The sequence below is a fragment of the Bos indicus x Bos taurus genome, unplaced genomic scaffold, assembly GCF_003369695.1.
Source record: "Bos indicus x Bos taurus breed Angus x Brahman F1 hybrid unplaced genomic scaffold, Bos_hybrid_MaternalHap_v2.0 tig00002560_arrow_arrow_obj, whole genome shotgun sequence".
Classification (NCBI taxonomy): domain Eukaryota; kingdom Metazoa; phylum Chordata; class Mammalia; order Artiodactyla; family Bovidae; genus Bos; species Bos indicus x Bos taurus.
The window spans coordinates 18673-43572 of record NW_020867549.1 but is presented as its reverse complement, the minus strand read 5'-3'; the positions used below and the strand labels follow the sequence as shown (position 1 = coordinate 43572).

Below are 24900 nucleotides of genomic sequence, written 5' to 3'. Positions count from 1 at the left end.
GAAGTGAGTCATTAAAAGAAAGATAAATATCATATTCTAACGCACATATACAGAATCTGGAAAAATGGTACTGAAGAATTTATTTACAGGGCAGCAATGGAGAAACAAACATTGAAAACCGACTTATAGACATGGGGAGAAGAGAGGAGAGGTTGAGATGCATGGAGAGAGTAACATGGAAACTTACTTTTCCATATGTAAAAGAGATAGCCAATGGGAATTTGCTGTATGGCTCAGGAAACTCAAACAGGGACTCTGTATCAACCTAGAGGGGTGGGATGGGGAGGCAGATGGGAGGGAGGTTCAAAAGGGAGGGATATATGTATACCTATGGCTGATTCATGCTGAGGTTTGACAGAAAACAACAAAATTCTGTAAAACAATTATCCTTCAATAAAAAAATAAATTGAAAAGAAAGTTTTTTTAAAAAACAGGTTAATAAGAAGCAACATGATAGAGAGGAAGATAGGATGGAGTCTCTGATGAAAAGAAAACAATGGAACAGAACTAATATTTAAAAACAACAATTCAAGAAAATTTTCCAGAAATAAAAGAATATCTGAATTTAAACATTTAAAAGGCCAATTGTGTACCTGGGAAAAAATATCCAGAATGATCAACTCTAAGATGTACCCTAGTAAAATGACTAAAGATGAAAAAAGTCTCCAAGGCCTCCAAGGAAAAAAAAAAAATCAACAACTTACAAGTGAAGGGGATTTTGACATCAGATGTCTCAAAAAGAACATACAAAGCAAGACAAGAGAATAGCATTTTTAAAAGCAAGGAACAAAAGTATATGAACCAAGAATTTTATATCCAGTCAAGCTGTCATTCAAGTTTTAAATATGCAAGAACTCTAACACGATACCTTTGAGCCCCTTATAAGGAATCTTCCAGGAGCTTCAACCAGTCAAGAGACTGATGGGGTTCAGGACACACCACCCAAAAACATGGTACCTTGGCACAGAATGTTCTAAGCTGAAGGATCACAAAAACAGAAGGTGCAGGAAGGATTCTCTGACCTTCCCCTGAAGCAGGTCATAAGACCCTCAAGTGAGAGATAGCACCCCTTACCTGGAGGAAGGAGACATCCTTAGCTCCAGGATGGAGGAGGCCAAGAGCAACGGGAATGTACAGACCTTGTTAAGCTCCCCCGGGCGACTCAGTTCATATCCGTTTGTCCTATCACACTTCCTGAAACCTTCCATTCTTCATCAAACCCAGTATAAAAGCACTCAGGTTTAACCTCTTCGTCCTTATTTCCATATGAATGCTCCCATGTCACATAAAACTCAAACAAGCTTCCCTCTTGTTAATCTGTTTTCTGTCACTGACACCCAGCCAAGAACCTAGAGGGTATAGGAAGGGAGAGGGTATCGCCTTTCCTGCAAGATGACAGGGGAAACTTCAGGAAAAGGGTTCATATACTTAATATAGTAGATTGAAGATGAACACAGAGAGATGAAAGTGGAAGAATATTATCTTAGAATACTAATTGGAAAAAGGCAACTTAAAATGGGAGGGAAAAGGGATGAGATAAGTAAAATAAGATCAAGTACTGTTGCATAGGAAATAGAAGGTTAGCAGACACATCAAAAACCGACAGACTGGAGAGGAGAAGGTTAAATAAGGAAGCAGGAAATTATGAGCACTGTAAAAGGATAAGCACAAAAGAAACCAGTAAAATAAAGGTACAAACTGTCCTAAATACCAAAAGAAAAATTTTAAGTAAAAGAACAAAGAAAACGCATTATGAGGAGAAAGAAACAGTATCGTATTATAACACGCATAATAATTTTCATGTGAAACAACATGACAGAGATGAGATCAAACCTATCAGCCGTACCCATAGAAGTGAATGGGCTTAACTCACTTTTCACAAGGAAAAAGATTCTTAGTTTGACTCACAAAGTAAAACTCAACTATATGGTGAAAACAAGAGACCTACCTGCAACAAACTAATTCAGAAGGATTGAAAATAGAGGGAGGGGCAAAGATTATATCTATATACATATATTTAATGGAAACAACAGCAAAAAAAAAAACCCCAGCAAGTTACAATTGTGATATCAAGCAAAGTAAAAGTCAGGTCAAAACGCATTAGACCTGATCAAGGATACTTTTAAATGCTAAAAATATCAATTTGTAGTGATAATATAACACACTTCTCTCACTGCACGAGAGCAAGTGAAGATGCAGAAGCTGTAAATAGTATAACCAATAAGGTAGATTTTTATGGAGTAGACGCATATATAAAACTTTTGTACCTTTATCATAGGAACACACCTCTTCTCAAGTGCAAGTGGAACATTCACAAACACTGAGCACATACTGTCATACAGAAAATACCAGCAAGTTCTATATGGTAGGAATATTAAAAATAACACTCTCTGATCTCAATACAACAAAACTAGAAATTACTAGCATTGTAGCAAGTAGTTTCCATATGGAAAAAAGTTAAAACCTTATATTAAACTCTATGATGAAATAGAAAACAAAATCAAATTTTTGTAATTAAAAAAATGAACTACCACATATCAGAATCAGCAGACTACTGCATTTTTAAAGTTATCAGAAGAAAATTCATAGTCTTAAGCCCATTTATCAACAAGAATATAAATAAGTGAATTAAACACCCAGCACAAATACACACGTGCACACAGACTATGAATATAGCAAAACATAAGCCAAAAGGAAGGAAATAATAAAAACAAAAGTAGAATGATAAAGATGTAATAAAGTCAATCAAATTAATAATCCTAAATCCTATGTTTTTAAATTAACAATCCAAACAAATCACAAGTAACTTAATAAAGTAAAAAGAGAACATAATTCTACAAAATAAGAGGTGACTAAGGAAGGCAATGTTAAAATGAAAAAGATTTTAAATCATATTGCATATTTCTATGCAAATATATATTAAAATCTAGACAATATGATAATTTTCTAGAGAAATAAAATATAACAAAATTGACTCCATTGGAAAAATGAAAGCTTAAATAGACCAATTTCTGTAGAAAAATTAAGTTACAGAAAAACTAAAAAAACACCACGTCCAAATGGTTTATGAAAGGATGACCACATAGCCCCAATGCAATATAAATTGTTCCAGAGTACTGAAGGAAAATGTCAAAATTCTTTATATGAAGTAAGTATAACTTTGCTTCAAACCTGTTAAAGACAGTACAAAAAAAAATTACAGACCAACATCACATATCAATGATAAACTTCTAAATAGCTTATTAACCAACAAAACCTAATACTACATTAAGAAATGATACACCATGGCTAAGTGAGATTTATTAAAGGATTGCAAGTTTGTTTCAATATTCAGTTTAGTTCAGTTGCTCAGTTGTGTCCAACTCAATATTAGGAAATCAATTAATATAATTCACCATAGGAATAGATCTAAGGAGACAAACATGATTATCTCCACTGGTATTTTAAAATGTATGACATTTTTAATACATTTAAATGTATTTAGAAATATATGACAAAAATTTAAGAAAATAGAAATCAACAGGTACATTATTAAGTAAACAAAACCCAAAAGCTAGCATTTTTCTTAATGGAGAAACACTAGAGGTATTTCCACTAATATTAGGAATAAGGTAATGATGCCTACTGTCTCCACTACTATCCAATATTGTTACTGGAGGAATTAGAGACTGCAATTAGACAAGAGAAAGTAATTAGAAGACTGCATGCATGCTAAGTCGCTTCAGTTGTGTCCAACTCTTTGCGACCCTATGGACTGTAACGCTCCAGGCTCCTTTGTCCATGGGATTCTCCAGGCAAGAATACTGGAGTGGGTTGCCATGCCCTCCTCCAGGGTATCTGCCCAACACAGGGATCAAACCTGCATCTCCTGAGGCTCCTGCATTGTAGGCGGATTCTTTACCACTGAGCCACTGGGGAAGCCCAATCAGAAGAAGAATAGGAATATAATAAGTAAAACTATCTCTATTTCTAGATAGTGTGCACTTAGAAAGCCCTAGAGAATCAATGATAAACTCAAACAGTAAATGATTTCAGGAAGGTAACAGAATGTAAATTAGTACAAAGAAATCAATCAGTAGACATAATAGTAGAGAAAGCCTATTCATAACAACAAAGAAGATAAAATATTGTATTAACCAAAAAATTTATTTGGATTTTTCCATAACACTGTATGGAAAAATGCAAACCAAATTTTTTGGTCAATCCAATACTTAATGAGCAATATGCAAAACCTACATGAATAAAACTTCAAAGCACTCCTGAAAGACACAAAGGTGGACTTGAGTAAATGGACAAACATGTCTTGTTCTTGGATAGGTCAATTTAAGATCCCAAAGACATCAGCTATACCTAAAGTAATTGAAAAATATAATGCAATCCCAATAAAAATACGAAACATTTCCAAAACAGACCTAGAAAAGTTGATACTAAAGCTCACATGGAGAAATAAGCATAGCAATTCCCTATCAAAAACTCAACAACTTTTTTTGCAAAAACACAAAAATCCATCCTAAATTACATGTGGAATCTCAAGGAACCCCCAAATAACCAAAACAAACTTGAAAAAGAAGAACAAAGTGGGAAGACACATTTTTCAATTTCAGAAATAATTACAAACCTACAGTAATCAAAATATGTGGTACTGGCATAAAGACAGACTGATAGACCAGTGGAATAGAAAAGAGAGTCCGGAAATAAACCCTCACATAAATAACCAAATGATTTTCAACAAGGGTGCCAACATCATTCAATGGGGAAGACAGCCTTTTTAATACATTGTGCTGGGAAAACTGGATATTCACATGCAAAAGAATGAAGCTGGACCCTTACCTAAGACCATATACAAAATTTAACTCAAAATGGATCACAAATCTGAACATAAGAGCTAACACTGTAAGATTCTTAAAAGGACACATGGGAGAAAGGTTCATGACATTGGATTTGGTGATGATTTCCTTATACATGGTGCCAAAAGCATAACAATAAGGAAAAATTGACAAATTGGGCTTCACCAAAATGAAAACCTCTGTGTCCTAGTTACACAAAAGACACTATCAACAGAATAAAAAGGCAACCCATGGAATGGGAGAGAATATCTTCAAATCACATATCTGATAAGGGATTAATATCCAGAGTACATAAAGAACCAAAAGTACAAGCAACGAATTTGAATACACATTTCTCCAAATAAGAATACACAAAACAGCCAATAGGCACATGAAAAGATGTTCAACATCACTAAGCATTGCTGCTGCTGCTGCTGCTAAGTCACTCCAGTCATGTCCGACTCTGTGTGACCCCATAGACAGCAGCCCACCAGGCTCCCCTGTCCCTGGGATTCTCCAGGCAAGAACACTGGAGTGGGTTGCCGTTTCCTTCTCCAATGCATGAAAGTGAAAGGTGAAAGTCAAGTCCCTCAGTCGTGTTGACTCTTGGAGACCCCATGGACTGCAGCCCACCAGGCTCCTCCATCCATGGGATTTTCCAGGCAAGAGTACTGGAGTGGGGTGCCATTGCAGTAAGCATTAGGAAAATGCAGATAAAAATCACCCTGTAGAATGGCTACTATAAAGAAAAAAACCCAGAAAATAACAAGTGTCAGTGAGGATATGGAGAAATTTGAATCCCTTGTGCCCTGCTGCGGGAATGTAAAAAGGTGCAATTGCTATGGAAAACAGGATGGTGGTTTCTCAAAAAAAATAAAAACAGGGCTTTGCCAACACCACCGATGTCACCTGGAGCCACCCTGTACCACCCCACCATGGTGGTACCACATCCACCCTATACCACATCCCATGGTGTGACCATGGAGCCACGCTGTACCATCCCACCATGGTCAACCCACAGTGTTCTTCAACATTCACTGTCAGTGTGAGTCCTTGGCCATGCCTCCTTTGAGCTATATGCAGACAAAGTTCCAAAGACAGCAGAAAACTTTAGTATTCTGAGCACTGAGGAGAAAGGATTTTGGTTATCAAGGTCCCTACTGTCACAGCATTATTCCAGGATTTATGTTCCTGGGTGGTGACTTCATATCCTGGAGAGGCATGGGCAGCAAGTCAACTACAAGAAGAAATGTGATGCTTCCCTGGTGGCTCAGCGGTTAAAGCGTCTGCCTTCAATGCAGGAGACCTGGGTTTGATCCCTGGGTCGGGAAGATCCCCTGGAGAAGGAAATGGGAACCCACTCCAGTATTCTTGCCTGGAGAATCCCACAGATGGAGAAGCCTGGTAGGCTACAGTCCACAGGGTCGCAAAGAGTCGGACACGATTGAGCCACTTCACTATACTATACAATCACCCTGAAGCAGTGGGTCCTAGCATCCTGTACATGGCAAATTCTGGACCCACATAAACCGTGCCATTTTTCATGTACACTACCAAGGTTGAGTGGTTGGGCTGCAAGCACGTGGTCTTTTGCAAGGTGAAGGAGGGCACCATTACTGTGAAAACCACAGAGTGCTTTGGGTTTGGCAAGCACCAGATTTGGCAAGAAGCTCAGAAGCAAGCTACTGAGAAGCTCGCCATTGCTGCATGTGGATAGCTCTAATAAATTTGACTTGTATTTTATCTTAACCACGGACCATTCCTTTTCCCACCTGCTCATAATAGCCTATATTCTTTGTGCTCTCACTGCAGTTTTTTGGGTTTTATGTTTTCCTTATCCCCTCCAAGTGTCGCTGAATTACAGAGTCGAATTTATGATAATGAGACAAAAACTAAACAGCAACAAATAGAACTGACAGATGATCTAGTAATTCCGCTTTTGGAAAAGAAGTGGAGCTCCGCTTCTTCTCAGGAGAACAGAAAGTAGGGACATGAAGAGATCTTTGTGCACCCATGCTCACAGCAGAATTATTCCTAAGAGCCAAAAGGCAGGCGCAATCAAGTGTCCATCAACAGATGAACAGACAAAGAAAATGTGCTATATATGCACAACGGAATATTACTCAGCCTTAAAAAGGAAGGGAATTCTGGTGTGTGCTACAACATGGATGATACTAGAAGACATTATGTTAAATGAAAGGAGGAGTCACAAAAAGACAAGTAATGCACGATTCATATGAAGCACTTAGGAATTCAAATTCATAGAGACAGAAAGCAGAACGGTGGTTGCCAGGGGCTGGGTGAGAGGAGAAGGGGGTCTTATAGTTTAATGGGTGCAGAGCTTCACTGTGGGACAATGAACATCCTGTGGATGGATGGCAGTGATAACAGGATAATAATGTGCACACACTTAATGCCACTGAGAAATGCCACTTAGAAATGGTTAAAACGGTGAATTTTATATTATGTATATTTTCCCACTATTTAAAAAAATAACTCATTAAAACAAACAAACATGCAAGAATTGCCAGAAAAACACTGAAAGGGAAAAGCTATTAATACAAAGGGGGAATGGCCTGACAAGACATTAAAACACACTGTAAAATATCTATAATTAAAACTGTAGTACGAGTGTATGAATAGACACAGAACAATGGAATAGAACAGAAACTTCAGAAATAGACCAAAGTACACAAGGAAATTAGTGTATAAAGGTGGCCTCCCAAATCACCAGGTCAAAGATAGAGGTTTCAACAAATGTTGATGGGTGTTAAAAAATGTTTAATAAACACTAGTCATTTGGAAAAGGATAAAATTGGATCCATACCACACACCATTCATAAGGATGAATCAAGGATGTAAAAGGCAAAAGCATGAAGCCATACCAGTTCTAGAAGAAAACCTCAATATAGGGAAAGACTGTAACTATGATTCAAAATCCAGATGTAATAGAATGGCTAATAAAATTGTTTACATGTTTTTAAGTTATACTGCAAAAATTACCACGTGTTGTGCTGTGCTTAGTCGCTCAGTTGTGTCTGACTCTTTGAGACCCCAGGGACTGTAGCCCACCAGGCTTCTCTGTCCATGGGGATTCTCCAGGCAAGAACACTGGAGTGGGTTGCCATGCCTTCCTCCAGGGGGTCTTCCCAACCCAGGGATCGAATCCAGGTCTCCTGCATTGCAGGCAGATTCTTTCCATCTGAGCCACCAGGAAGCCCCAAAATTACCATAAGCAAAGTTAACATACAACTGATAAACCAGGAGAAAATATTTACAACATGTATCACACAGCTAAAGAACTAATATCCCTAATATATAAAGAACTCTTAATATTAGAGGGAAAATACCGCAAAAACTAAAAGAAAAAAAAATGAGCATAAAATGTGGACAAGTCATAAAAAGATATAAAAATTGCCCTTAATCATATGAAAAGATTCAAAAGACATTCAGCCTTACTTGTACTACTTATAGACTTACCTTCCAGACTGGCAAAAAAATTTAATAGTATAATAAGCAGCTCACTCTTGACAAGGATGTGGGGAAACAGGTACTCTCACACATTGCTGGCGGGCATACAAAATCCTTATGGAGGAGAAGCTGGTGATCAGTAAGTACTTGTCTTTTTGCCTAGCAACTCCACTATGCAGGAGACCCAGGTTCAATCCCTGGTCAGGAAGATCCCCTGGAGAAGGGAATGGCAACCCCCTCCAGTACTCTTGGAGTGTGGGAGAATACTAAAGCTATACCTCCACCAGTATCAATATACATACGCACAAGATTATTTATTCATAACACTGTTTGTAATTGCAAAACGCTGGAAAGTACCTAAATGCCTGCTAAGTCACTTCAGTCGTGTCCAACTCTGTGCGATCCCACAGACGGCAGCCCACCAGGCTCCCTCGTCCCTGGGATTCTCCAAGCAAGAACACTGGAGTGGGTTGCCATTTCCTTCTCCAATGCATGAAAGTGAAAAGTGAAAGTGAAGTTGCTCAGTCGTGTCCGACACTTAGCGACCCCATGGACTGCAGCCCACCAGGCTCCTCCGTCCATGGGATTTTCCAGGCAAGAGTACTGGAGTGGGGTGCCACTGCCTTCTCCGACCTAAATGCCTATGTATTAGCAAATGGTTGAATAAACCATGATACATGGTACATCCACACAACAGATGACCATGCAGCTGTAAAAAGAGAATGAACTGAAAAGGACTGATTCCCAGGATGCATCATAAGTGAAAAAGGCAAGATAAAAATGAGTATCTATGGTGTGCTACTCATCATGTAACAGGGGGGATAAGAACATGGGAAATAGATGGGGAAACAGTGGAAACAGTGTCAGACTTTATTTTTCTGGGCTCCAAAATCACTGCAGATGGTGACTGCAGCCATGAAATTAAAAGACGCTTACTCCTTGGAAGGAAAGTTATGACCAACCTAGATAGCATATTCAAAAGCAGAGACATTACCTTGCCAACAAAGGTTTGTCTAGTCAAGGCTATGGTTTTTCTTGTGGTCATGTATGGATGTGAGAGTTGGACTGTGAAGAAGGCTGAGCACCGAAGAATTGATGCTTTTGAACTGTGGTGTTGGAGAAGACTCTTGAGAGTCCCTTGGACTACAAGGAGATCCAACCAGTCCATTCTAAAGGAGATCAGCCCTGGGATTTCTTTGGAAGGAATGATGCTAAAGCTGAAACTCCAATACTTTGTCCACCTCATGCGAAGAGTTGACTCATTGGAAAAGACTCTGATGCTGGGAGGGATTGGGGGCAAGAGGAGAAGGGGATGACAGAGGATGAGATGGCTGGATGGCATCACTGACTCAATGGACGTGAGTCTCAGTGAACTCCAGGAGTTGGTGATGGACAGGGAGGCCTGGAGTGCTGCGATTCATGGGGTCACAAAGAGTCGGACACAACTGAGCGACTGATCTCATCTGATCATTTGTGCAAAAAGAAATACAAGAAGGATAAACCAGAAACTACTGACCTTGGTAACCTATGGGTGAGAACACAGTAGAAAAGATGAGAGATGTGGATAGAATGAGTGAGGGTGAAGAGTAACAAATCTCTGAGTATATATTTTTGAGTAATATATACTACTGACTATATTTTATATATGGGTATATATATTACATATAAAAAGAAATGCACACATACGTGTGTATATTTTCTATACATTCAATACATATGTATTACATAAAATGTAATATATGAGTCATTATTCTATAATATAATATACATATACTTAGATCATGCTTATATTCTATATATACACATATATGTATTTATTTATATTTATAAAATAAATGGACCAAGCTATAGTTCATTAAATGAATGAATCACACTCAGGAGGATGGGGAGAACTAAACCAAGTAACTTCTGAACCTAGCATTTGCACTGTATGCCCCCAGGCTAAACAGAAAAAAGAAAACTAAACAAATATCAAAGATTACTTATCAGAGTTTATCCTCCAAAGAGGACAGATTAGCAACTGAAATTACTTTCTGTGTATCCTAGGTCTGAGCAAATAAGTAAATACACTATGAAGAATAAAAGCCAATTTTCTTTTAGAAATAGAAATAAAAAAACAAGCACAAGTAAGAATGAGGCCTGTGGTTTGAAGTAAATGTGAAGGTATCAATATGAACTCATGATTTTTGACATTTCAATAGATAGATATATAATAATTAGACATATGTGTGGAGGCTATATGGAACATAATGTAATATAACACTATAATATGATATAATGTAAAATAAATAATATGTATAGCTTAGGTCTATCTGCTAGGGCCTCAAAGCTTGATTTCTCAGGAGCAATGAGCACATCTTAATGCCAAAATTTTGTCTTCTAAATGCGATTCCCCACCAAGAGGAACCAGGGCCCGTTAGAGAAATAGTTGATTTCAGGTCTGGGTCTGGGAAAGTACAAGATGACCCTGGAAATTCTTGCTATGCCAGAAAGTAAAGACATGCTCAAAGAATAACAGAAACATTAACAAGAAGACACAGGAAGCAGCCTGAAGAGCTCCCACTGGGCAACTCTGAGCCAATTTCAGCATGAAAATTAAAAATGGTAGTAACAGATTATAACCCTTGGAATAAAATTAAGAATCCATGAGTTCATATTGATAATGAGAGACCTGGAGCTGAACAAGGCATTGGTCAGGGTCCAAGAAGTCCATAGTATAGTGGGCAAGATAGCCCCAAACAGATGAGCATGGGGAGAGTACCCCTCTCACATACAGGGCAGCACTAGCTCCCTACTGACAGCTCCCTGGAGGAGGTGCTGCTGGGTATGGGAAAGGGTCTGGGTGGGGAGGACTCACGCGGGCCCTTTGCGCATCCGAGGCGTGCTCATGGCCCACTGCTTGATCTTGTTCAGGCTCTGCTCGCTGACGAGCCGCTGGCCCTCAGAGGGCATGCAGTCCACGTACAGGTTGTACAGCAGCAGCGCCTCTGTGTTCTTGCGCAGGGCGTTGGCCTCGACCACACGTCGTGTGAACACACGTGGGTCCTCAGCACAGAAGAGGAGCTGGATCCTTGGCACCCAGTACTGACAGATCAGGAGGGGTGACCTTCCTGGGGATGGGTGGAGGGACAAAGGAACAGCCAGTGGGGCCCTCTGGGCAGGAGCACTAGATTCCAGCCTGGCTCTGCCACTGATGCACGGGGCCCTGAGCAAGTGACCCCATCCGATCTGTGAAAGGGGTATGACAATGCTCCCTGCACTGCCCACATCACAAGTTGGATCATGATTGGATATGAAAGTGCTTCGTTAAATGTGAAAAGCTGGGCATGGACAAGGGGTTTCAAAGGAGTGGGCTATTCAAGCGCCCATTCCTGGATGCCACAGCCAGGGCGGACATCACTCATTGATGGGCCTCGGGCTCCTTCTCAACATGACACTGAAAACACCATTGCCAGCTGCTCAGAGGTGACATATCAAATAACGACCAGCTGCCCTTCCTGGGGTCTCTGAGTGGTGGGTCCTCTGATTCTCACTGGTTGGGGGACAGACAGCCACAGGACAAGAGAGCAAGGGGGGATTCAGACCTCAGCTGGTTATGCCCTGGGCAGGGGCCGGCCTCAGTCACAGGCCAGGCCGGGCCTGAGCTGGGGGTCTGCCTGAGGCAGGGGCAGAGACCTCGTACCTTCAGGCGTGACCCCGCCATTCAGGATAGGCTTCCCCGTCTCATCTCGCACTAAGCCATCCTCACTCGTCTTGTGCACTAGGTACAGCTTGTTCTCCTTGTCGTAGTCCAGGACACCGACACTGCACCACTCGTACTTCAGCTTCTGACTCTTGGGGTCCTCTGAAACAGGAGGGGAGTCTATCAGTGCTCCCGGCCATGGGGTGGAGTGAGGCTGCTGCATGTGGGCAGTAGGTGCTAGGAAAGGTCTCGGTGGTCACTGATCTGGCCTCTCTCCCGCCACACTGACTCCCTTTCTCTGGCTGCAGCAGGGTGGGGGCCCTGCCTCCTCCCAGCTGAGCTGGGCAGGAGGAGCCAGGAGGGCCAGGCCTCTCTGCTCTGGTCTCTGCATGGCTCCCTCAGGGCAGCGAGAGACACAGGCCAGCAGGGCTGGGACCTGGAGGCAGGAAAGCCCGAAGCAAACAGATTCGGTTGAGGATCTAGGTGTAAAGCTCACCATGTTCCAACTGGACCCTTTCGAGGCTGAGGGAAGTCCTGAGGCCTTATGTGGCAGCTGAGCCCCCAAGCCCCTCCATCAGAGCAGGGCAGGGTAGAAGATGACAGCTACCCTGCAATGGCTTCAGAGTGGGCCTCGGGGTCTGTTTGGTCAGAACGCATCCATGCCCTGGCCTGAAATTTTTGACTCCTTTTGCTCACCTCCTGCCACTGCCCCTCTTCCTCATCCCTCTCCAGCCACACTGGACATCTGGCTACCCCTGATCTAGAGCTGGCTCCTGCCTCAGGGCCTCAGCGGCGGCTGCGCCCTCTATCTGCAACAGTCTTCGCCCACATCACCTCGATGCTGGCTCGTCCCCTGCTCAAGTGGCTTTTCCTTGGAGAAGCATCTCTGCCTAAAATAGCACCTTTTCCCCCGGCACTCTCTGACCCTGTCTGCATATCTCACAGAGCCTGAAGTCATACTGTGTACACATCCTCTCCAGGCCAGAATTCCGAGTAAATGCTCCCGCTGACCGATGCCAGGCAGGTGAGGACAGGTGTGATAAACCTCACCAGCTTTGGTTCTGTTTGGCTTTTCCCTTCTCATCCTAATTAGTTCCCTTCCTGAAAATGCTGACCTGTTCTTGGCTCAACTTAGAGGGAAAGATGTCACGAGAAGCCCCCAGCAGAAAGCAGAGGCCCCTGGCAGAAAGGCTCCCGACCTGTCCCTCCCATTAGAGCCGCCACTGAGGGCCCGGGCCGTTTGAAGCGGAATCGGCAGAAGCACCTCGGGGAAGCCACTGCCTGGTGCATTTAAGGTTAATGCAGCCCCAAACTTTCCGCTTTTATCACCAAGAATCAGAGATCTGGGAACAATTGAGTTAAATTATTTTTGTAATTAAGTCCAAAGTAAAGGGATCATTCTGGGTTTCTTGTCTAGTTCAGAGAAATTGATTCCAGCATTAATGCGTTTTTAAATTGAAACGCAAACTTACAGCTTGCACAATGGACTTGCTGTGGGCCCCCTGGAGGTAGAGCAGTCTGAGAACCAGCGTGGCTCCTAGAGTCCTGTCTCCCGTCTGGGCGCCGGCCCATTGGGCTCACTCCCCACTCCACGCATGGGGCAGAGAGCAGAGAGGCCCTCGCCCAGCACAAGGGGATGGCAACCTTCAATCTCAAGACCCGGACCTTCCTAGGACGCCTACATGGAGACTAGTCATGCAGGCCAGGGTGGGAACCATGGAAGGTCAGCCCGGCTCTGCTCTGGACAGCAGCGGACTGGAGAGAGCGTCCGAGGCTGCCAGGGCAGATCTGGGGCCAAAGGAGGGACAGACAGAGACAAGTTTAAGGTCTGGCAAAAGTGTGCAACATTACTGTGGGGATGTGGGTGTCACAGCGATTGTGAATGGGTGACTGTCGACATGTGTGTTTGTGTGGTGAAAATGTGCATATGACTGTGTACGTGTGTGTGAGAGATGGTGGGTGAGCGTGACAGTGGGCTTATGAATGTGTGTGTTTGAAAGCAAGTATGTGAGTGTGTCATAGTGTGTGTGCTGTCCATGCAGAGGTGAAAGCCAAGAGGCCACAGATACAGGTGGGGCAGAGGAGTTTCTGGGTGATAGAGTGGAATTGTGCCCTTATACACACTTGAACATGTCTAATAAGCCTGCCTATTTTTCATTACCAATAAATCGAAGACTTTTCTTTAAGACACAGCTGTTCCCTCCCCAGCCCACCAATCCATGGCATCCCTGGCCCCTGCCTTTCCTCCTGTGGGGCCAGCCCTCTGGCCTGTATCCTAGCTGGGAGGGAGGCCTCAAAATGTGGGGCCACCGCCTCCCACGGTTGAGGCTCAGGACAGCCAAGGAGTCCGTGGCTGGGTTGCTGCCAGGACAGCATGGTGCAGACCAAGATCCTGTCCTCCCTGCTCCCGCTGGCCCTGCTCACCGTGCCCCAGGAAGTCATCGGTAGGCAGGAGGGCTTTGCCAGGGACAGGTTTCCTGTTCTCAGACCCTGGCTCCAAGCCCATGTTGATCCACTCAGTGGGAGTCCGGCAGTCAAACTCCTCATTGTCAAACACCTAGGAGGAAATAGCAGGTGCTGGGCAGAGGCAGCTCATCCTGGCGGCCCCTGTGGGCTGAGCATGCGAGGCTAGAGGTGCCCAGTAGCCTCCTCCCTGGATGCAGATGCACGTCTGGGGACCAGGGGCCCGAGTGCCCCCTCTGCTGCTCACGGGGCTCCGTGAAACCCTATCCAAACAAGCTACCCTGAGGTTCAGGCAGAGGGGTGACTGGGGACTCAGAGCAGGCCCTCTCTTCCACTGGCCAGGACCACCCAGCTCAGGATCAGTGGAAGAGGCGGTCCTTGGATTTTCCTGAGCGCCCACTCTGACTCGGAAATGATGGCGATTCAGGTTGTCAGGAGGGTAATGTGCATCGAGATTCCACTCTGTCTCCCCAGACGCACTGCCAGGCAAGAGACAGTCAGGGCCATGGAGAGAAGGGCAGGGAGGTGGGTGAAAACCAGAGCCGGCTATGCTCTCTCTTTCTCCTCCCTGGACTCCATTTCCCCACAGAACTCCAAAGAGGCTACACAGTTGCCCTCCTCTACTCCAGCTCTCTCCAGCCCAGTGACCCCAGACGCAGTGGTCAAAGGGAGCTGAACGCTACTCCACAGTCCCTCTGGGCTGCTTCTTGATGCCTGAGGAGGGGGTGGGGCCAGAACTCATGCACAAAGGCTTCCCCAGTCTCCCAGAGAAGCAGCAGAGAATCAGCATCCCATGGGTGCTGGGTACCCCCCCGCCACCATGCCCCAGCCTAGGATGTTGAAACTCCCCCTGCGGAGCAGATGTCCTGTTTGACATACAAGTGCTTGTCATTGCCAGGGGATCCCCTTTTTGAATTTGACCCCTCTGCTCGGATCTTGCACCCCCATCTCCTGACCATCAACTCTCCGTGGACGCTGGACTCACCTTCAGTGGGAGATAAATGGGGAAGAGCGGGTCGTGACCCTGCTCAATAGTCTGGGGGTTGTGGGGGTCTGGGTGCCTGGGCATGAGCTTGTCGGAGTCAATGCCCTCGTTGGCCAGCAGCTGCTCGATGTCCAGGCTCAGGTAGAGCTGCTTCCTCCTGCCCGAGGGAGACAGAGGGAGCTCATGACATCTCAGCTCAGGTGAGTCGCCCCCTCGGGTGTCAGCAAGGGCCCATGGAGTTGAGGCAGTAAAGGTGGGGCTCAGGGACCCCTCCAGGGCCCTATGCTCTCTGGAACCCATGAGGAAGTGGTGTGATGGCTGGAGCCGCTCTCCAGGGCCCCAAATACCCTTGCATCCTGCCTGCAGTCCCACCACATTGACTTAAGAGCCACCCTCCTTGATTTCACAGCAAGGAAAGCAACGTGTTTCCACTAAGAAACCAAAGGGCTAGAAGAGCTGATTGGAACACTTGCAACACAGACCCATCTAGGTAACCTCTGCCATGAGGATGGTCACCTAGCTGCCTACCATCCGTCACCCCTTGCGGTGGGCAGATGCCACCTCCCACCGCCGACCCAGCCATACCTCTCGATCTCAATCTTGCGGGGGCACTGGCCCGGCAGCACCATGTAGGGCACCTGTACTTTGGGCTCGTAGGCCTGCAGCGGGAAGTCAGTCTGGGTGAGCAGCTTGGTGGTGGACCCGATGCGCTCGCGCTCCAGGCGCTCCTCGAAGTCCTCAGAAACCTCAAAGGTTCTGACTGCGGGCAGGGGCAGGGGTGGGGACTCAGGCTGGGGCCCGACACCCCCAGCACCATGCTGGGCAGGGAGCAGGCATGTGGCTTTGGGGCAGGGGGAGTTCAGAGTGGGCCTGAGGCAGGGAGAGGCCAGATGTACACTGGGAGCCCCGGGGGATCCTGAGCCTGGAGGATAAGGGGCTCTGGCAGGCCTGTTTTGGGTCGTGCTCTCCCTGCCCAGAGCTAGTCTCCTCGATCGTTCTCCTCCATGCTGCCCATGACCCTGCTGCCAGTGGCTTTTGCTCAAGCCAGGTGCTGAATCAAACTACTCGCCAGGATTACAGCTGGATAGGAAGGTGAAGTGGTAGCTCCCTGCATGTCTGGGTGGGTTCCTGCCATCCCCACCCCGCAGGCCCTGCCAAGCATCTCGGGGTCTGAATGCCATGCATTCACTGGGACCACTTCCAGACATAAGGCATCCTCGACACTGTAGGAGAGGGTAGCACCACCACCCTGCCCCCACGGGGTCCCCAAGTCACAAAATGGCCATCCCTCCTCAGACAGGCTTCCGTTCCAGTTCTGAGGGCAGGGGCACTGGGGAGAGAGACCAACTGGTAGGGTGACATTTCAGTTTCCCGGGACTCAAGATGTTAAGTGGGAAGGAGAGTCTCAGGCAAGCCAGAGAGGTGGGGAGGAGGTGTGGAAAAAAGCTTCGGGGGATGAGCCACCTTTCCCAGGGCCGGGTGGAGGGGGACCTTTGGACTGCTTAGTGATGGCCCCCAACCACTCTCCTGGGAGGTCCTAGGAACCCCCTGCCTGGGCCTCACATCTCTGGGGTCAAGACGTAGCCACATGGCAAGAGGGTCCACCTTGGGTGTACCCACTCTACAGGCTTACGGAAGCTTCCAGAGGCTGAGCAGGGGCCATCCCCCTGCAGCGAAGTCAGCTCTTTTATCAGAGCTGTTGGGTTCTGAGGGAACCCAATGCTATCAAAAAGCCCTGGACCAGAGGCAGTTTTCAGATTCCTAATCATCTGCTCTTGAGCCTGTGGGTCCATAACACACTCCACCCCAAAAATCCTGAGCTTCTGGGCCTGGCCCTGCCCCTGCAGGCCCAGAGCCCTAGGCATCTTCCCAGGCCTCCACAGCCTCCACAAAGCCTTCTGCCAAGAGCCCTGACTGCCACCACTCTCTGACCCTTCTGGGCTGCTCTTCCTCATGTGGGTGGGGACACAAAGCTGCTGACCAACCCTTCTCCCATCCCTGCCCCTGCCATGGATGGTGGGAGCACCATTCCCAGTCCCCCACAGCCCTTGATCTGTGGTCTGTAACCATTCTCTAGGCCACAGATACTTGTAAAACTGCTGACCGCAGTAGGCTGCGTCCTCACATCACTGCACAGAGGCACATACATGTGATGTTTCCTCTGCCACCTCTGGGGAGTCACAGACCACCACCTGTGGGTCCCAAGAAGGTGAGTCTGGACAGTGCCAGCACACAGCCAGGCCTCTCCTAGGGGTAGAGAGGAAGGGCAGACAGCCGGGACCATGGAGGACCTGGGCCTGATCGAAGGGAGTGTTCTGCCTGCTGGCCAGTCAGGAGGGTCCCCCCCAATTCCTCACTGCCTTTCAGGGCCCCTCCCTGCTCACTGCCTCTCTTGGAGCCACCCTCTGCTCCCTTCTGCCACTGGGGGCTGCCCCGCACCCTGCAGGCCTGTCTCAGACCTTACAAAACTCATCACGGAGCCTGAGAGGAGCATCCTTCTTCCCCTCCCCAGCAGTGACCTCCCCGGCACCTTCCTTCTCCAAGCCCTGTTTCTGGTATTGTGGCCTGAGCTGGAGAACAGCTCAGACACAGTCCTGAACTCCTCCAAGCCCGTGTTCCAGGGGAGGCAAGAAATATACCTGTCAATTTCCCACTGGCCCCATCCAGGCTGAGAGAAATGAGGCTCCAGACCTCAGCAGCCCCAGTACACCTGGGCACCCTTGCCATATACAGCTTTGCCGAGAGTAATGACTAAGCAACTGTGCTTCACTGAGCACTCACCATGAGCGGGGCCCTTGCAAAGCACCTTGTGTCTTATTATCCCCATTTTACCAGTGGAGGAAATTGAGACCCTCAGCCAAGAGCAGACAATCTCCCTCAGGCCAGAGGCACTGCTTTTGAAGGCACCCACCCACACAGCCTCGCTGGGCACTGACCTTCTGGGGTGAACTTGTCAAGGTTGGCCTGCCACAGGAGGTCCAGGTTTGTGCAGGGGCCATGGCACACTTCCTGAAACCAAACCCCACAGCCTTGAAGGAGTGTAAACATCCTGAGGACAGGCAGGATCTGGAAGGACGCCCAAGGCCAAGTATCTTCCCTGAGTCCACTAAGCTGCACTCCAGGCGCACAGGGACAGGGATGGGAAAGAATCAACGGAGAGGAATTTGCACAATTCCTCATTCAGAGGCCAAAGTGGGTGACAAGCGATGGACACCTGGGACACCCTGGCCCAACCCCGCTCTGGTCATGCACAGGCCCCTCCTCTCTCTGAGAACAGTCCTGGTGTGTGTCCAGGGGCTGGGCCACAAGACAGAGGTCCTCTGCCTAAAAGCATCCTAAGGCTGTGTGGGACCCACGGGGCTGTTTTCACCCTTCCCTAGTTATATCCCTTCCCTTCTCTGTCCTCCCCCGCCCTCCATCTCTCTACTCCTCTACATGGGCAGTGGCCTGTCAGGGATCTCCAATCTTTGTACCTTCTGTTCCCCCTGCCTGGTACACCCTCCAGACCCCATCCTACCCAGCAAATTCATACCTATCTTGTAGATCTAAGCGGTACATGACCCCCTCCCCAGCCAGAGTTGGGGCAGGAGTGGGGAAATACTTCCCCACCAACCCACTGCCCCATGACACTGGGTATATGGATGACAATCCTCGTGTGCTGTCACCAGGGATGGATGGGCAGATGGGTGGGTGGGTAGAAAACTGCTAAACTGATAGGCACCTGGATGGATGGATGAAAGGAAGAAAGGGCAAATGAAACCCACAAGGAAGGTTCAGGCTTGGTAAGGGCACGGCTGCCACACTCACCCCAAGTTTATCCAAGCTTCCGGGGCTGAGGATGTCAGAGTAGAATCCGCGCTGCTTCATCAGGGGGTACTTCTTGTCAGAGCCTGTCAGGGGCAACTTCCGGGGCTGCCCCAAGTCTGAGGGCATGGGTGGGGTCACGGACAGAGGTAAAGGTGGGGTCTTAGGGTCAGGGCTTGGAGGAAGTTTCTGTGACCCAGAATCTGGTCCCTGAAGAATCCTCCCCGGGTCACGCTCCAGGTCTTTCAGATTACACTCAGGGCCCGCAGAGGTCCATCTGCACTCTTGGCCCTGAGAGGCCCTTCCTGGGCTGTGGCCTTCTCTGTTAGGTTGCTCCATGCTGCTTTCTCAGGGTGATGTCCCAGCCAGAGTTCCTAGGACAAGATACTGATGTCCACTGGGCCCTGGTCAGCCTCAGCTCAGCTCCCAGGGCCACCAGAGTACAGGGATGTCTAGTCGGCCACCCCACAACATGCCCCAGCCCCAGGCGTGGAGAAGAGAGAGGGGAGTACTCTCCTAACCTGAATATTACTCAGCCACAAAAAAAAAAAAAAAAAAAAAATGCCATTTATAGAAACATGGATAGACCTAGAGATTATCGTACTAAGTGATGTAAGTCAGACAGAGAAAGACAAGTACCATGTGATATCACTTATATGTGGAACCTAAAACATGGCACAGATGAACCTATCTATGAAACGGAAACAGACTCACAAACATAACGATCCGACTTGTGGTTGCCAGGGGTGGGGCGTAGGGGTGGAGGGAGAAGGCTGGACTGGGGGTTTGGGGTTGGCAGATGCAGACTACTGCCTACAGGATAAACGGACAATAAGGTAATCCTGTACAGCACAGGGAACTAGATCCAATCCCCTGGAAAAGTGAAGTGAAGGTTGCTCAGTCGTGTCCGACTCCTTGCGACCCCGTGGACTATACAGTCCATGGAATTCTCCAGGTCAGAATACTGGAGTGGGTAGCCTTTCCCATCTCCAGGGGATCTTCCCAACCCAAGGATTGAACCCAGGTCTCCTGCATTGCAGGCAGATTCTTTACCAGCTGAGCCACAAGGGAACCACAAGAATACCAGAGTGGGTAGCCTATCTCTTCTCCAGTGGATCCAATCCCTTAGGATAAACCATAACGGAAAAGAGTATTTTTTTAAATGGCTATATGTATATAAGTATAAGCCATTTTTTTAAATGGCTATATGTATATGAGTCACTTGGCTGTACAGCAGAGATTGGCACAACATTGTAAACAAACTATACTCAATAAAAAACATTTTTTTAAAAAAAGGCAGTCAGTCTACAATTATCTCAATAGAAATGTCAATTTAAAGGAGGGCATCTCAACAAAAAGAAACAGAGGCCTGGCCCAAATAAGGCCCCCTCCCACTGCCCAGTCCCATTTCCCACCCGCTGCCCACAGGAGCGGTGGGACAGGCCTCTCTTTCAGCGGCGTGTTTGGTGCTCCATTATCTCCATTTTAGCCTGGTGGGACTGGCCGGTGCAGGCCGCTATTAGTTCATGGCAGGGGAATCTTGCCTGGCCTGACCCGAAGGGTGGGGCAGGCAGCCAGACTGTCTGGGGCAGGGCTACCCAGCAGTGTCAAAGCATCCTGTGGCTGCTGGAGTCTGCTTCTAAGAAGGGGGTGGTGAGTTGGCAAGACCACTCGAAGGCACAGGAAGCACAGATGGTGCTCTGGCAGCAAGCCCCACACTGCAAGGCCAAAGGCCAATCAGCTTTTCACCAGTCAAGCATGTCCCACCAGAACTCTGCTCCCTGAATCTACTCCCTGGTGGCCAGCCGTCTCCCGGGGCAGGTGCTGAAAATGACACTGAATCTGGCCTGTCTGACTGTCGCCAGCCCTTCCCAGAGCATCTTGAAGACAAAGGACCCACTGGCCCCATCATGGCTGCAAATCCACAGGTATCTGCTTCATCTTTTAACAAAATCACCAAACAGAAAGAGCACGCCTTCGAGAGGCTAGGTCAAAGCCCCACACAAAGGCATTCCATTCCCTGGTCTCCCTGGTTCTCAGATAGGCTTGACCATGCGTGGCTGTTTCCTGGTGTGTTACAAGACTGACGGACGTAACAGGTGCAGAAGCGTCCAGGAAGCTGCAGTGTTGCTGGGGGCAAAAGGAGCCAGTGACGAGTGCACATGCTGCCCCTGGGGGCCTTTTCCCTCTGAGCAGGTTGGCAGTGGGGCGTGCATTCAGGCATGTCCCAAGACGGAAGATGGGAGAGAGGTGCAGACTCAGAATCCTGTTTCCCCTCCATCCCTCAGCCCCACACAGGATCAACGGATCCCTTCCAACCTCACCCAGCTCTGGACACCTAGACCTCACCAGTGTGCACAGGATCAGTGACAAACAGGCAGGCAGGCAGACAGAAAGACCTCTGCCTCCTGTCACAGCCTCACAGGTGACAGCAGCCTGCACACGGGAATGGGTGTGGCTGGTAAGAGAGAGGACATGGTCTCCAGCAAGGCCTCTGCTGGGCACCCTCTCATTTGTGTGAGGGAACTGGCCGGTAGGAGGGCGAGGTGGCCCTGGAAGGTGCAGCGCTGGGAATGGTGACTGGCACTGGGAGTTTAGATGGAGTTCACACATTATCTTGTTTAAATCTCTGAGGTAGGAACTGAGACTATTCTCAATTCTTAGAGATTCAGAGGTGGGAAAAACGAGGCTCAGGAAGGGTAAGTGACCTGCTCAAAAGGCACTACTGGAATGTGAACACAAGTTACTGTTTCTCCAGGAAGATTACCTGGGAGCCCCGCTGGTGTGAGTCAGAGGAGGCTTCGGGTTGGATTCACAGACATTCAACCCTGTGTGACCTGACCACTTGCCGGGCACTTGGCTAGATGGACATAGATGAACAAGGGACAGCTACTACTAGAATCACCAATCCACAAACAAGGAAACTAAGGTCCATAGAAGTTAAGAAACTCGGAAAAGGCACACAGCCAAGAAGTGGCAGAACCATAATAGAAACTGAGGTCTCCGCCTCTGGCTAGCCTAAAGATCCTTGTCCTTGGCTTCACAACAGTGGTTCTCAAACTATGTGCCAAGGAGCCCTGAGGTTGAGCAAGGTGAGTGCCTAAGCACGAGGGCTTCGGAGCCACCCACTCCTGAGCCACCCAACAAGGACCCTGCGCCTTTATCTGTTTTACATATTAGGGTTCCGCTCAAGCTCAAATGCAACAATTTTCAAGTAGCATTCATCTCTGGAACCTCAACACCTAGCAAGGGACTAGCATGGGCTTGACACATGGCAGGTGCCTAGAAAGCATTTGGTGAGTAATTGCACGAACGACTGAATGAATGGGGAAAGTAAGGGAGGAAGTTGATCCTGTAAGCCCTGTGAGACAGCTGCAGCAGCACTCTGCCGATTTACGGATGAGACACTGAAGACTAAGAGGACTGGGCAGTGGTCAGGCTCAGGAGAGGGGCTGCACGGCCGCTGAGGACCAGAGACCTGGCTCTTTTCCTCATGGGAAAGGAGAAGGAGGGGGCTATGCTCTCAGCATGGGGTGGAGCAAAAACATAAAAATTTTAAAAATGGTCTCGTCAGTATGGAACTTATCTACAAGATTGTTTAAAAGCGTGCCCCACTCCCTTGCCACTGACCAAAGACAAGAAACCGCTTGTGGGCTCGTGGGCAGGGATGTGAATCCTGAGCCAGGAGGGCGTCCTCTTTGGTGTACACTTGCCCCCCGCGCCTTATTGAGGTCCCCCTGCAGGTGTTGGCCCTGTGATCCCCCAGGCCCACCGACCTACCGACCTACCGGCTCCACCGCAAACGGTGTGGGGTCCGGCTGCCCGTCTCTATGGAGAGACGCTGGGTCCGTTGCTAAGGGGCGGGACCATCCGGGAAGGCTCGCGGGAGCTTCCGTCAGTAAACCTCCGTAGGTCTGCACTGGTGTCCCCTACACAACGCCGGACTTGGTTCCTCCCGCCCAGACTCGCGCAGCTCGTCCACCCTGGACTGGTCCACCTCCGGGCGGCTGGATGGGGGTCGTCGGGAAAGCATCAGCCGTCTAGGCTCTCAAATCCAGCCTCCATTATCCATCTCCCCTCCCAGACTTTTCTAGAGAAAGAGACAAAATGTGCAAAAGCTGTTTTCAAAGTGTGAACAACAACTCTAAAGGGTCCACTCTGAATCCTGGTTAAAAAAAGAAAACCCAAGTTATATAAATAACATGGGAAGAATAACTGGGGAAATATACAAACTGAAGTTTGTATGTAAGGCACAGATGTCAGAAAGATGGTCAGTTCACTGTGGGAAAGGGTCGTTTCTGGACCCCCACATCACCCAAGACTCAGCTTAAACACACACACATACACACACTGCTGCTGCTGCTGCTAAGTCGCTTCAGTCGTGTCCGACTGTGTGCGACCCCATAGACGGCAGCCCACCAGGCTCCGCCGTCCCTGGGATTCTCCAGGCAAGAACACTGGAGTGGGTTGCCATTTCCTTCTCCAATGCATGAGAGTGAAAAGTGAAAGTGAAGTCGTTCAGTCGTGTCCGACTCTTTGCTATCCCAAGGACTGCAACCCACCAGGCTCCTCCGTACACGGGATTTTCCAAGCAAGAGTACTGGAGTGGGGTGCCATTGCCTTCTCTGGCGCGCACACACACACACACACACACACACACACACCCCCCTAGAGACTCAACTTAAACACACACATACACACCTGCAACTCCACCTCAGCCCTCCTCCGGGTGGGCAGTGGATGTGCCCAATACTGAGAATTTGGAGATCTGAAGGTATATAGATGCCCTCTGTACCCACCAGTCTTTCCATTTTTCTATAAGGAGAACAGGTGGATTACAAACCAAAGACAATGTAAAAAATAACTCTACCTCAACCTGAGAATCCCTGCCCAGAGCCTTCTCAAAACTGGCTGCATTTCATAGATGAGAAAACTGAGGCTTGATAAGACAGGTTAGTATTGGGGTTGGGGGAGCATGGTAGGACCTGATGCTCATTATGTATGCAAATACCTGATTTTATTTGATGTTTTAGTAATGCTGACTTGGTGCCAGGCCTGTGCTGGGGACTAAGTATCCAGATTTGAACTGGACCCTGCCCCTGCCATAAAATGTCTACTTAGTGGGAGAGAGCCAGAGATACCAGGTCACAAAGAACCCAGAAGCAGAGTTAAAGCTGTGACTAGAGACAATGTCAGGTAGCGATAGTGGTAAAGAACCTACCTGCCAGTGCAGGACGCGGGCTTGATCCCTGGGTCAGGAATATCCCCAGGAGGAGGGCATGGCAACCCACTCCAGTATTCTTGCCTGGAGAATCCCAAGGACAAATGAGCCTGGCAGGCTACAATCCATAGGGTTACAAAGAGTCAGACACGACTGAAGCAACTTAGCATGCACACACTGAGTCAATAACTCAGGCTTTGCACTGATGTCTGCTTCCTCTGTCCAGAACTTCTCTCTCCACCAACTCCTATGCCTGGCCAACTCTTACTGATCCTTCAAGACCCAATGCTGATAAAACCTTTCCTGAGCCTGAACAATGATTTACTTTGCTTTTCTTGTTGGCATTCACACAATAGATACTTGGTGACCAGAAAGAAGGAAAGAGAGTGAGGGGGATTGAAAGCAAGAATAGCCACAGCTTTTCGAGGGGACAGAGACCCCCAAAGCC

The 24900-nt window shown here is 47.6% G+C and overlaps 1 protein-coding gene across 1 annotated transcript in view; it reads right to left on the bottom strand.

Moving 5' to 3' along the window:
• Positions 1–23316, bottom strand: part of LOC113888849 (dynein heavy chain 1, axonemal-like) — a 31048-nt gene extending 7732 nt beyond the window's left edge. Inside the window, exons 1-8 of the mRNA XM_027535831.1 lie at positions 23020–23316; positions 19235–19605; positions 18364–18436; positions 16013–16187; positions 15428–15584; positions 14404–14536; positions 11980–12141; positions 11155–11407 (exon numbers count right to left, since the gene is read on the bottom strand). Of these exons, the coding sequence (XP_027391632.1) occupies positions 11155–11407; positions 11980–12141; positions 14404–14536; positions 15428–15584; positions 16013–16187; positions 18364–18436; positions 19235–19570 (1289 nt within the window). The 5' untranslated portion in view covers positions 19571–19605; positions 23020–23316. The remainder of the gene's footprint in view (positions 1–11154; positions 11408–11979; positions 12142–14403; positions 14537–15427; positions 15585–16012; positions 16188–18363; positions 18437–19234; positions 19606–23019) is intronic.
• Positions 23317–24900: the final 1584 nt, after the last annotated feature.